Source organism: Pleurodeles waltl, chromosome 2_1 (assembly GCF_031143425.1).
Source record: "Pleurodeles waltl isolate 20211129_DDA chromosome 2_1, aPleWal1.hap1.20221129, whole genome shotgun sequence".
Classification (NCBI taxonomy): Eukaryota; Metazoa; Chordata; class Amphibia; order Caudata; family Salamandridae; genus Pleurodeles; species Pleurodeles waltl.
Genome location: NC_090438.1, coordinates 665792812 through 665806874, shown reverse-complemented (window position 1 = coordinate 665806874; position 14063 = coordinate 665792812). Strand labels below are relative to the sequence as shown.

The 14063-nt window shown below is 44.3% G+C and overlaps 1 protein-coding gene across 2 annotated transcripts in view; it reads right to left on the bottom strand.

The window, feature by feature from the left end:
- PDIA4 (protein disulfide isomerase family A member 4) overlaps nt 1-14063 on the bottom strand; it is a 112304-nt gene that overhangs the window by 19955 nt on the left and 78286 nt on the right. For both annotated transcript variants that reach the window (XM_069216236.1, XM_069216244.1), the window contains exon 6: nt 11090-11248. In XM_069216236.1, the coding sequence (XP_069072337.1) occupies nt 11090-11248 (159 nt within the window). The remainder of the gene's footprint in view (nt 1-11089; nt 11249-14063) is intronic.

The following is a 14063-nucleotide window of genomic DNA, read 5'->3' as shown; positions in this document are numbered from 1 at the left end:
AATGGTTACACCCATGGCTGCGGTGCTGAGGATGTAACCATTATGTCCTATTAATGGCCCCCGGGGGAAGTGCTAGGGCTCCCCCCCACCCCGAGGGCCGTGCTCCCAACTCCCCATGGCAGGGCTGGAAGGGAAATCGCTTCCCCTTCTACCCCCGCCCAGTGACGTCTGATGAAGTCAGCGCGTTGTCGGGCGCTGACCTTAGAGGTCGCCCGGCAGCTAAAGCATTTCTCTTCTGATCATGCGATGGGGCCCTGAGAAGCTTCAAAGGTAAGGAAAGGAATTTTCTTCCCTTTGAAGTCTCTCAGAGCATTTCAGCAGCCGGATCCTGAAGCGATCTGGCTGCTGAAATGCCCACTAGACACCAGGGATCATTTTCAAAAAGGAAATTGGCATAAGGAGCGCGACCCCTTGGGCAAGGGTTGCTCCCCAGGGGGGCAATTATTTTCAAGGCCTTTTCTGCCCCCCAGGGCCATTTGATTATTTTGGGTTTTGGTTTTACATTTGGCCCATGACAGCTTGGCCAACTCTTAAAATTGTCCCACTTGGAATGGTGAGGGCTGCACTGTTTGGACTGTCGGACACTGCCTTGTATACAAATCCACAAGACCTAGACACATCTGAAAACTAAACATCTGGGTGAGTCCAGGGTGGTGTGCTTCACATGCACCCGCACCATTTTCTTACCCACAATGCCCTGCAAACCTCCAACTTTGCTGGAAATCACACATTTTGGGGATGGAAACTTCTGGAATCTGCAGGAAGCCACAAGTTTCCTGCCACCCAGCATTGTCTCATCTATACTGAAAAAATTGTGCCCCACTTTTCAGCCTAAAAATGTTTTTTCCAAACTGCCCTTTTGTGCCCACTTTGGCTCCCCCTCAATTTCGACATGTTTTGGCTCGTCACAGACACTTGGCCCATCTACAGAAATGAGGTATCATTTTTACCAGGAGACTGAGAGGAACGTTGGGTGGTAGGAAATTTGTGCCAGTGCGGCGATCCCACACAGAAATGTGGGAAAATGTGTTTTTTTTAGCTAAATTTGAGGTTTGCTGAGTCACACCTCCCTGGATTCCCTCAGGTGTCTAGTTTTCAGAAATGTTTGGGTTTGGTAAGTCTTCCTATAGGACTGCTGAGCCCAGGACCAAAAACGCAGCCCGCCCTTCCCAAAAACAGGTAGTTTAGTATTTGATAATGTTGATGTGTCCATGTTGCGCTTGGGGCATTTCCTGTCACGGGCGCTAGCCAGATTGGGGTTTGCAAAGGATTCTGGGTAACAGAACCTGGTGAGAGCCCCACAAGACACCCCATCCTGGATACCTCCAAGTGTCTAGTTTAAAAAAAAATGCACAGGTTTGGTAGGTTTCCCTATGTGCCGGCTGAGCAAGAGGCCAAAAAACAGCTAGGCACTTTGCAAAAAACATGTCAGATTTCAATGTAAAAATGTGATGTGTCCATGTTATGTTTCCTTTAGCAAGCATTAGGCCTACCCACGCAAGTGAGGTACCATTTTTAAGACTTGGGGGAAACACAGAATAGCAAACCAAGTGTTATTGCCCCTTGTCTTTCTCTACATTGTTTCCTTCCAAATGTAAGACAGTGTGTAAAAAAAGACATCTATTTGAGAAATGCCCTGTAATTCACATGCTAGTCTGGGCACCCCAGAATTCAGAGAGGTGCAAATAACTACTGCTTCTCAACACCTTATCTTGTGCCCATTTTGGAAATACAAAAGGTTTTCTTGATACCTATTTTTCACTCTTTATATTTTAGCAAATGAATTGCTGTATACCCTGTATAGAATGAAAACCCAATGCAAGGTGCAGTTCATATATTGGCTCTGGGTCCCTAGGGTTCTTGATGAACCTACAAGCCCTATATATCCCTGCCACCAGAAGAGTCCAGCAGACGTAATATACTGCTTTAAAAAAATCTGACATTGCAGGAAAAAGTTAGAGTAAAAAAGGTGAAAAAAAATGGCTGTTTTTTTCACCTAACTTTCAATATTCTGTTATTTTGGCTGTTATTTTCTGTAGGAAAACCTTGTAGGATCCACACAAATGACCCCTTGGTGAATTCAGAATTTTGTCTACTTTTCAGAAAGGTTTAGCTCTCTGGGATCCAGCACTGATTTCACACCCATTTCTGTCACTAACTGGAAGGAGGCTGAATGCACAAAAAAAAAATAGTAAAAAATGGGATATCTCCCAGTAAAATGCCTAAATTGTGTTGAAAAATTGGGTTTTCTGATTCAAGTCTGCCTGATCCTGAAAGCTGGTGATTTTATCACCGCAAACCCTTTGTTGATGCCATTTTCAGGAAAAAAAAAAAAAAAACACAAAAAAAAAAACACACCACTTTTCGCAGTGTTTTGGCTAATTTCTTGGTCTCCTTCAGGGGAACACACAAAGTCTGGGTACCTCTAGAATTCTTAGGATGTTGGGGGAAAAAAAACAAAAAACAAAAAAAAAAAAACGCCCGCAAATTTGGCATCGGTAACTTATGTGGACAAAACGTTTGGAGGACCTAAGCGCAAACTGCTCTAAATAGCCATAAAAAGGCCTGGCACCCGATGGGAAAAGGCCTGGCAGCAAAGGGGTTAAGAAAGGCCTTCAAGAAACAACCCCAGAGACAAGATCCCATAGAAAACGTTCTTTCTCCTACTCAAATGAAAATTGACAAAACAATTGCTTTTATCAACTTGCTGCTACAATTGTTGCATTCACCCACTGCCAAAAGCATGGTACTTAGATTTGCTTTTAATGCCACTGAGAAATTATATTTTTAGTTTGATTTTTGTCTTTGTAATAGTGCAAGGCAAATTGCCTGGGCTTTTTTTTTTAAATTTTTTTTTTTTTTAAATTGCATGTTGAACTTCCTAGGAGGCTTTGGAACGTTTGTCTGTTGCTGTGGGCCTATATGTAAAGCTGAGTGGAATTGTTTTTTATATTTCCCTGTGTCTGGTCTTCACTTAGTGTCAGGAACTCTGGCCTCAACCAAAGAAACACCAGATTTACTCAGGGGGCTTTTCTTTTTCTTTTTTTCCCTACAAATGCAAATTCAGTAAGTCCCCAAGTCCAATAAGTTTACATCTTCTATGCCTTTACATTTACATTTATTTCCTGTTACCACAGTGAGGAATATGTTACTTACCCTGTAAGCATTTGTTTGTGGCATTTAGTGATGTAGATTCACATGCTTTACATACTCCTGCCTTCTAGTGTGGGGTCCAGATGTGCGCAAGTAGTTTTTTTTCAAAGGGGTCTTTCGAGTTAAGGTCGAGTAACTCCTCTCTGTGAGGGTGCATGGGCATCAACTCCATTGTTAAATTGTTTTCCCACAAAAGGGTGAAAATGGAGTGTGTAAGTTTGAGCAATGATATATTCATGTAAATATAATGTAAGAAACTGCAACAGCCACAGGTGTCTGGGGAGGAAGGTTGGCGTATGTGAATCTACAGCACTACATGCCATGAACAGATGCTTACAGGGTAAGCAACATTCCGTTCTAGGTATGTGCGGCTATAGATACACATGCTTTGCCCAGACTGTAAAGAAGTCCACTTCAGAAGCGGTGACTAACCTGTGGGTGTTGCAGCTGTTTGAAAAAGTGTATGAAGCACTGCCTGACCTACACTGGCTTGATGACGTGCTAAAACACCCACACAATGTTTCATGAAGGTGTGTGGTGTGGACCACATAGCTGCCTTACATATGTCAGCTATTGGAATATTTACTAGGAAAGCTGTGGGTGTTCCTCTCTTCTTAGTAGAGTGCGCTCTAGGGCATGTAGGTAAAGTTATTTTTGCTTTAGCATAACATGTTTCAATGCACTTAACTACCCATATGGCTATGCCGGATTTAGATATATGGCTCCCTTTACATAGAGGTGAAAAAACAACAAAGAGCTGCTTAGTTTTTCTGAAGATTTAAATTCCATCAATGTAGAACATAAGGGTGCTTTTAACATCTAATGTATGGAGAGCCCTCTCTGCAAATGAATCTGGTTGTGGGGGGAAAAAAAAAAAAAAAAAAAAATGGAAACAACTGATTGAGAGGAAAATGGGAGACAACGTTAGGGAGAAATATAGGGTTTGTGTGTAGGACCACCATGTCTCTGTGCAACTGGATGAAAGGTTCTTCCAAGATTAAAGCCTGGAGCTCACCAACACGTCAGAGTGAGGCAATAGCGACTACAAATGACACTTTCAAGAAAGGAACTCAAGGGGCTTGTATCCAGTATTTCACATGGAGGGCCCATAAGGCATGCAACAAACAGATACCATGAAGGTGCAGGTAGACCCTGTGGTGGATTAACTTTTGAGCCCTTCCATGAAGGCTTTAATGGCGGGTATTGTGACTAAAGAGACATGTTGCGAATGCTAAATCTGTATTAATTTTGTATATGAAGCAAGTAGCAGAGGGTCAATCTGTTTTGAATGACAATAACAGTCAAATATTTTGCTGCATAGAAAGCTCCAGCGATTGGTCTACAGGCTTCTTTAAGAACAGTCATACAGTCAAGTGGCAAGTTAAGGTAACCAAATTTCCTGACTTCAGGCGCCAAATGGCCAAGTTGAGAGCTTTTGGGTCCGGGTGCCTAATTTTTTTAGGCTTTAGAGTGAGAAGGTCCAGCCTATTGGGGAGCTTCTCATGTGGAACTACATAGAGATATAGTAGTGTTGTGAACCAGGCTTGGCCATCCCAGGTGGAAGCTATTAGTATAATTGTGAGAGGTTTGCCTGAGTTTCTGAACCAGAAATTGAAGGAGCCAGAGAGTAGGAAAAGTGCAGACAAATCTCTGACCAACTCATTTATAGTGCATTTTCCTTGGATAGTGGGCGTGGAAACCTGGAGGCGAAGTTTGGGCACTTTGCATTTTCTGCAGTTGCGAAAAGGTTTATTTGAGGAAATCCACATCTGTGGAAGTATAGGAAGAGGACTTGCTGCATCTTACTGAGGCAGCTGGCAAAGTTGTTTTCCTTGCCTGGGAGATATTCTACAAACAGGTGAATGGTCTGTAACAGATGGGATAATTGTGGAGGTTCCCCCCACCACCCATGATGTCCATACAGACTAGGACAACCTCGTGAATGAGGTGAGGTAGGAATGCTTTCAAGGCTAGGTGAACAGCTTGAAGCTCTAGGTAGGTGATATGGTGATCCCAGTGTTTGCAGTTCCATATACTCTTCATTGTGAGATTCTTCAAATGTGCACCCCATCCCGTGAATGATGCATCCGTTATGACAGTGAGTTAAGGGACAGGGTTGAGAAAAGGCTACCCAAACTAGATCCTCTAACTGACCCTGTGACTGAGACCACTGTCGAGCCAGCCACTCCTGTAATGGGTGCTTGTGTAATCGGGCAAGGAGTACAACGGCAATGCACAAGGCCATCATCCCTAAAAAGTGCATGACTGTTCTCACTGAGAGTTATTTCCCTCAAATTGAGGTAACAGGGTCTGAAAATTCTGGACTATTTCAGAGTTGGGATAGTCTAATCCTATTTGTGTGCTTAGGATGGCCCCTAGATACGGGTGAACCTGCAGAAGATGTAGGTGAAACTTGGGAACACTGATGGTGAATCCCAAACAGTATAGCAAATCTATTGTAATCTTAGTGTGTTGCTCACACTTTTGGTGCGTGCTGGCTTTGATAAGCCAGTCGTCCAGATATGGAAACGTGGACTGCGTAGATGGGCTGTTACCACCAGGAGACACTTGGTGAATACTTGAGGTGCAGTAGTCCCCTTGAAAGGAAGGATCTGAACTGATAATGTTTGCTGGTCACCATAAACCAGAGGTATCTGATGAGCTGGATGTATGGGAATATGAAAGTAGGAGTCCTTTAGGTCGAGTGTAGCCATAAAATTGCCCTGTTGAAGTGGAATCCCATCTTTCAAGGTGACCACGTGTAAGTGCTCTGATAGGATGTACGTGTTTAATGGCCTGAGATCTAGGACTGGTCATAGAGAATCACCTTTTTGGGGATTAGGAAGCATAAAGAGTATACTCCTCAGCCTTGGTGTTGAAGAGGAAAGGGTTCTAAAGCTCCTTTGGTAAGAAGAGCTTGAACTACCTGCTGGAGTAGTGTTATGTTCCAGTGATAGCCTGTGAGTGCGAGGTGGAATGTTGGGAGGTGTGGTAGTGAGCTCAAGACAAAAGCCATGTTCGATAACTGCCAACACCCACTGGTCTGATGTGTTTTTTTTACCATGTGGGTAGAAAATTCTGTAGTTACCCCCCCCCCCCCCCCCCCGACAGGAGTTATGTGATCGAGGGGGCAGGTGAGGGAAGTCCTTTTAGTGGAGGGTGTTGTTCCATGTTACTATTGTTGCCTCTGAGAGCCACAATAGTAGCCTTTTGGGTATGTGCTTTGGGCTTGCTGTCTGATAAAAAGTGGAGGCACCTGAGAAGGTGGGTTTTGAGCTCCCATGATAACCGGGTTGCCAAACGGTGCCATTAGGAGCGGGTGTCTGAAGGGACCCCATTGTTTGAGGTTAGTGTCTAAGCCAAGTATGATGTCTAAGTAATATGCTGGTGTTAATCGCCCTAGCTGCAGTGTAAGCAGCACTTAGTGTTCACCGTATACAGGTGTTACGAGATTAATTTCCCCTCTGCAACCAGTTCTTGACCTTGCTGTATGTGCTCATCTGGGAGATACTGGAGGAGATCCTCCATCTCATCCTAGTGGGCGCAGCCGTAGCATGCCAGAAGGCCCTGAGAGTTGACACTGCCAATGTTTGGCATCTTGAGCCTTAACTCTTTCCCCTGCATCATCAATTCTCTTACTCTCCTTTGTCGTAGTTTGGACTCTTGCTCTGAGCAAGACTGCTGGTTTAAGGATGACAGTACTTTTGTTTGTAGGCGACTGAGTCTTTCCTACAACAAGTCACAACTGTTGTCCCAACCTTACCGGCTCACTAGCAGCACCTCACCAGAAACACTATAGTAAAAGGTGATTTATGGCAGTCGTTTACGCATGGACTCAAAATAGGCTATCTCAGGGAATGTTGTGGTTAAACGGAGATTACCCTTTTCTCACAGATATATTATGTCTCATACAAACACAGGCAATGACACAGATGCAGTAAAGTTATAATAGCTTTTTATTTAACATAACTGCAATTTGCGATAATTTGCATGGACTGCAATGATTAGGATAATGAATATAGCTAGTAACAGTATTGTTAAGAAGAGAGTCATTGCTATGAAGACCACCACCATTTTGCAATACATGGAAAAGATATATAAGATGGAAATGCCCTATTACCCTAATGTGAATAGGCCTAACCTCCTACCTAAAGGAGAGCTGGGTCTGCTAAACCTAATCTGCCAAAGCTGTGTCCATGATAGGAGCCCCCGAACCCTTGTTACCTTGGAATGAGGTCTCTATCTCAGACTCCGTAGGGACACGAAGACTGGGTCAGCGTCAAGACGACTGCAGCATCGGTATCAGCGATGGTGGCGATGCCCTCTGGTCGGAATCCCTCCGATTATCTGTCTAAAGTGTGATGTATTCATACAGATCTACAAAGTCCCCTGGCGTAAGTGTATTCCTAAACAATAGATAACAGGCATGCTTGGGACGGCAATTAATATCAACAATCCCTCGAAAGTATAGAGAGGGAAAATCCCTAAGTGTGAACACCTAATGTTGGTCTTTGGTGCTTGATCTTGACGCCTTGGCGCGGTGACCATGATAATGTAACTCATAACAAGTGGCCTAACTATAAACAAGGCAGCCATCTTAGAAGAAATAAATAATTAAATGGGCTAAGACAGAGCAAGCTAAGTAGGTTAAAAGTCACTAGGTGATGGGGGCACGAGTCTACAAGCCAGAGGCTAAGCTAACTCCTGCTATCCCATTAAAACAATCTAGGATTCACTACACCTTGTCAGGCGGCAGGGTGTCTCCACTTGCCTGCAAGCTGGCACGTTTGCGGGCAACAGTGGTGACAAGGAAATCTGGTGGCCAGTGGCCCTCAAGCATGGGTGTTATGCCAATAGCCCTAATAGGATCTTTGAATGTATCTGCTGTATATCGTAACATGCCTTTTAACATATGGAGACACTGTGTAGCCCTTATGGGTGCTGAAAAGTGTGTCAAGGAGGAAGTCTTCCTCTAGAGGCTCTTTATGGAGTTCCACATTGTGGCATGCAGCAGTTTTAGCTAAAAACCTTTTGGTAAGAGGTGGTATCATCAGAAGAAGGGGTAGAGATTTGGATCTGTATCTGTATCTGCAGGGGGAATCAGCATCATACGTTTCCCAGGGGTCATACTGTGGTGACGTGACATAAGAGTCCCAGTTCCCACCACACCCAGCAGTGTCTGACGGAGGAGACCCCTGTGGTGATATTTCTAATGGATTGTGTCCCTCTTGTGGTAGAGAAGGTGAAGCTGGTTGTGGTGGAGGTTGTGGGGCAGGTGGAAGGGGCAAAGGGCTGGTATCCATGTCCAATTTTGCCTCTGCTTGGAAGAACTGGCATGTTCAAAGTCTCTTGAAAAGTCAGCCTCCTAGGTGGTGGTGGTGGTGTAGGCATAGAAGTGGAGGCCTTTGCAAGGATGCGCCCAGTGTGTGGCTGGATACAAATCTGTTTTTCCTTACGTCCAGCTGTTCCTAAAGTCTGTGCAAAATTGGCTCAGAAGTTTCGGAACCAGACCTGGGGATAGGCTTTGAAGATCACCGCTCCGGGATTCAGCCCCAGACTATTTCAGCTTTGGAATGGTATCAACTCCATTTCTGTACACCATCAGGTTTGGACTTGTGTGCCTTCACTTAGTTGTTGACTCAGTCATGGTTCGCTTTTAGTTCGCATAGCCCATACTTTCATCCAAATTATTTTTCAATCTGCATTTCTAATGTCGGTTATATCACTTTAGTTCCTTTCGACCGCAGCCCTCCTAGGGCTCCTCGGAATGCAGTCATAGGCCCTCTGTCCACCACTCCCTTCCGGCTATAGTCGGCACAGTTCCCCTGTTCCCGGTGCTGAAACCTCCATCGGAGCCTTAAGCATTGAGAACTTAGGCATCAGAACACCCTCTGGTGCTCGCTAGGTGCCAACTGCCGACATCCCCCACCTCCATGCCAAGCAGAGGTTTGATGCCGAAGCTGAAATAAAGTCTGGAGCTGAAACCTGAAGCATTGATCTTCTAAGCCGATCCCCAGGTATAGGTCCCGTCTATACAAGAGATACTGGCCTAGGCAATGTGATTTTTGCAATGTTGTAGACCAGTGTGGATGCTGTTCAGCATGGCTAAAAGTTAGTGGCGTTGCATGTCAGAGAGGAGTGGGGGGGTGGAACAAGGGGGGTAGAGTGTCAGAGAATAGGGAATTGGAGTTCAGTGGCAGTGTTGTAGAGTGGTGTGGGGTGGAATAGGGTGGAGCAGACTGAGGTAGTGGGGTGGACGGATGTAGAGTAAGATGGATTGGATTTGGGTAGAGTGGGCTGGATGGTATGGGATTGACTGGGGTGGATTGTTATTGGAGTGAGGTGGATTGATTGGATTGGGGTGGGTGTTTTGGAGTGATAAAACTGAAAGAACTGGGGTGGATTGGACTGATGTGGGTGGGGGGATTAGACTGGAGTAGGATGGATTGGAGTGGGGTGGATTAATTGATTTGAGGTGGAATGGAGGAAGGGCTGGATTGCATTGAGGTTGTGCAGAATGGGGTGGGGAGGATGGATATGAGTGGGTGGACTGAACTGAGGTGGACTGGAGTGTGGTGGTGTGGATTATAATTGGGTGGACTGGAGTGGGGTGGATTGTGTTGAGGTGGATTGGACTGGCTTGGGGTGAATTGAGTGCGGTGGGGGATTGGACTGGATTGGGGTGGATCGGATTTAGGTGGGTGGACTGCATTGAGCGGGTGGATTCAATAGGGGTGGGGATTAGATTGGGGAGGACTGGGGTGGGTAGATTAAGGTGGTTTGGACTGGCGTAGTGTGGTTTAATGTAGAATGGATTGGTGTGGATTAAAGTGGATTGGAGTGGGATGGACTGGGGTGGTGTGGGTAGACTGGAGGGGGTTGGACTGGAGTTGGGTGGATCAGACAGGTGTGGATTAGGGTGGGATGGATTGGTTCAGGATGAGGTGGATTGTATTGGAGAGGGGTGAATTGGAGTGAGGCAGATTGTTTTGGATTGTAGTGGGTTGTTTGGGAATGGAGTCGGGTAGGCTTGATTAGTTTAAAGTGGGGCAGATTGGAGTGGGGCACACTGAAATGGACTGGGCAGGTTGTTTGAGTGGAGTGCAGCAGACTGCAGTGGGGCAGATTGTTTTGGATTGGAATGAGGTAGATGGGAGTGGGACAGATTGTTTTGGATTGGAGTGGGACAGACTGTTTTGGTGTGGTGCAGATTGTTTTGGATTGGAGTAGGGTGAACTGGAGTGGGGCAGATTAGATTGGGGTGGGTTGAGAGGATTGGAGAAGGGTGGGTTGGAGAGGGGTGAGTGGTATGAATTGAAGTGGGTTGGATTTGTGTGGGGCGGACTGGAATGGGTTGGATGGGGTGTACTGCACAATTATGTGTTAAAGCATCATTTCAGGAATTACACATAATGCCCATTCGGAGATACCTAGACATATCATTGCATCAGAGCTGTGCCTCTAATGCAGTGTCGCTTTGATTATATAAATTATGCACTAACCTGGAAGGGACAGAGGGGCACTCTGGCCGTGATCGTTCTGTGACAAATGCTGTGTTCAACATGCAGCTCTACTGGCGCTAACCTACCAGCTTCCTGAAGGGATTGCCATCCACACAACAGGTTGACTCCTGATGCTATTCCACAGGTATGGGGACTATGGCTAACCTTTTGAATTTGTTAAAGGCAGAGTGTACCTGCTATGCTCTCAGTATATACTTAGGGTTATGTAGGAACATCTAGAAATCATTTACCATGGTTTGTTTGTTCGTTCATTCATTCTTTTTAGCATGTTCGTAATGCTGGTTACTTTGCTTCGTTTCATCTGCCTAATTATCGCAGGTCATTCTTTCTATGCAAGACTACGATTGTTGCAATAAATGTATTGAAAACTTAACTTTTATTATTAACATCTGACAATTAGCTGTATTACTCACCAGCATCCTGATACTGTTGGTATGCTTTATCATTCTCTCCATCAAATACACCAATAATTATGACATCATCGCCATCCTTAAGAAACTCTTGCACTTGCTTGGTGGCTTGTATCTGTTTAGAAGGCGGGCCTGACTGCTCAATCATGTAATCAACAATACCTAGAAGAAAGAAGCAACATAAAGGTGTTCACCAAAATGAAAATGGCATATTCTATTAGGGTAACCAAATGCTGCAACTGCTAATTATGCACAACACAATATGCTCACAGATGCAGGATACAAATGGTTTACTGGTTTTCAGTCTCTGTGGCTGTCAATGACAGTCTGAAAACAGACACGGCAAGTTATAGGGAGTGTGTTTATGAAAAACACTGCAGAAGTCAACCCACATTCGAAACTGCTTATCCCAGTTTACTAAGGACAACCTTTGTGACCTAAAAAGTGAGCCCAAGCTGGGGGCATAGCCTGGTTCCAGAGGAAGATAGCTTTGTGATTTCATGATCCTTTCTGTGAACACTTATAAAGGCTTTCACCTTTTGGCAGGGAAATACTACGTAAGGATACACGTGTGCAAACCACAGAGGAATTGTGATCAACAGGTCAGTGGTGCAGTGTCAGACAGATAAGGCACACTCATCTGAGAAGGCACACTGCTCATAAAGCTTGCATACAAAACTATTTGGTTTGATGCCATCGGGCAAGATCTGAACTGAGGGAGGAAAAGTAAGTAATAAGAGAACAGCATTCAAGTTATTTTCTACAAAATGTTAATGACTGTTAATATTTATTTATCCGTGTAGATTGGCTAATTTAGAGAGAATTACAGGGTTTAATGTGATGATTGTGTGATAAACATTTGCTTCATTAATCTTCTGATCAAACTGAATTGTGAGCAGATGATTTTTGTCATTTTGTCGAATACCTTTTAATCTATATTTCTAACACAGGTATTCAGAATTGTTGTTTGGTTCTTTGGCTTTATTCACATTTTTGTACTGCGTTAATAATTAAACATTACCAAAAGTTGTGCCAGTCTGCTCTGAGCCACAGCTACAAGGGGATTGAGCCAAGTTAATTTATTAACTTTGAGGATTCACCTTAACAAGAGCTGTGCTTATTCCTTGAGCTGGCCAGTCACCTGCCAGAAATAATCAATTTCTTACACAACTATCTCTACAATTAGTCTGATCCAATCCACGAAGACCAATACTGGTCTCCTACATGATATTGTGGCGCTATGAAACAATAATAGTAAAATGTCCCTAAGGACTGATGAGGCTGGAGCTAGGTTAAGCAACATAGCATATCAAGATTGACAGCTTTAAAAATGAGGTTATACAAAAAGATATAAAGGCTTCAAAAATAAATTATAGATCTCAAACAGTAATAGAAGAAAGAATATTAGAAATTTTGGATTACCTGAAAATGCAGAAAAGGGTGCCAATAAATGTGTTGAATTATTAGAGTCTAGGTTACCAAGAGTGTCCGGTCTGGACTTCTCCAAACTCTTTGAAATTAAATGAGCTCACAGGATGCCTACTGACACAGATAAAGCTAACTCCCAACCAAGAGCCATTATATCGAAATCAATACTTTACACTCAGAAATAACTTTCTTCTTGGCTCTAACAAATACTTTAAAGTGAGAAGGTCAAAGGATTTTCTTTACAGAAAATGTCGTTAGGAAAACCATTCATAAAATAAAATGAAGACCCTACAATCTACGCTAAAGTTGATGGACATAAGATATGGATAGCTTGTTGGTCCTGCTAAAACGAGGATAATTTACAAAGGGAACCCCCACACATTCAGGATGTCTAAAGTTGTTCCTCGAAATCCAGGTCAAAATCATGGTCACACAATGCTCAAGAAGTAATCTAAATGTTAATAACTAATAATGGTGGATGCATTAACGGTTAAGTTTAGAAGCATCTATGATTACATTACATGGTTCAAAGAATACGGATATTCTAATTGTGTAAGGTTCATACGGTAGCAGATTTCTGAATGGGGAGTGGAATTTAATTTTTCATCTGAAAACAAAGATTTCACAAATTAATAGTTTGAGGGCCATTAATCTGGTTTCATCTATACATGTTACTTGTGATGCAAAGAACGGCTGAGGGAGTCTGATCTATTTTGATAAAACATGTTTTATTGATTTTATCACAATTACCATAATACAGAAATGAGCACCTTCCACCAATTAGCATATTAACAATATTATGTTACAGCATTCAATTGAGTCCACTGTCCAGTCCATAGTAGGCCCAGTGTATGTGAGTATGAGTGTAGAGGGGTGGAGCTCAGACTGCCAGTGATGAGCGATGTGTCTTTTGGCAGCCAGTGTTGTCACCACGATAAAGATGCGTTCCATCCTCTGCCTGTCCCCCTCCCCTAAACATCCTCTAACAACCCAAGCAGTACAATCCTTGGGGCAAGGTGGGGTTGCCGGACCACCACTGCCGAAAGCTCTCTCCCCACCTCCTCCCAAAAGGGGGCCAGTCTAGGGCAGGACCACACCATTTGTAAGAAGTCTACCACGGGAAACAAAACTAGAGCACAGCTGGGATGGAAAGCCACGCATATCCGGTGAAGGCGCTGGGGCGTCAGGTATGTAGTGTGAAGGTAGCGGAGCTGGCTCATAAAGAGGAGCTTAGATATCACCAGTTTCCTGGGGGACATACAGGCCTCCCGTCATTCCTCATCTTCAAGGTGATTCACCTAATCCTAGGGAGGTGGTCTGGGGCGTGGATGACCAGGGACCGGCAGATCTGCTGTGAGCCCCACCCAGCCTCCCCATCAGTTTATTCTATCCCAGCAGGTAAAGTCCTCCAGATCAGCTCAGTGATGACCATGTCCCCTGTCACAAGGGGCTAAGCTCAGTAAGTTGGCGGTCCCCAGCCTATATATTGCTGAATGCCGCCTTCCAACACAGTAATGTCACCCGGGAGTAGTCAGTGGGATAGAGCTCC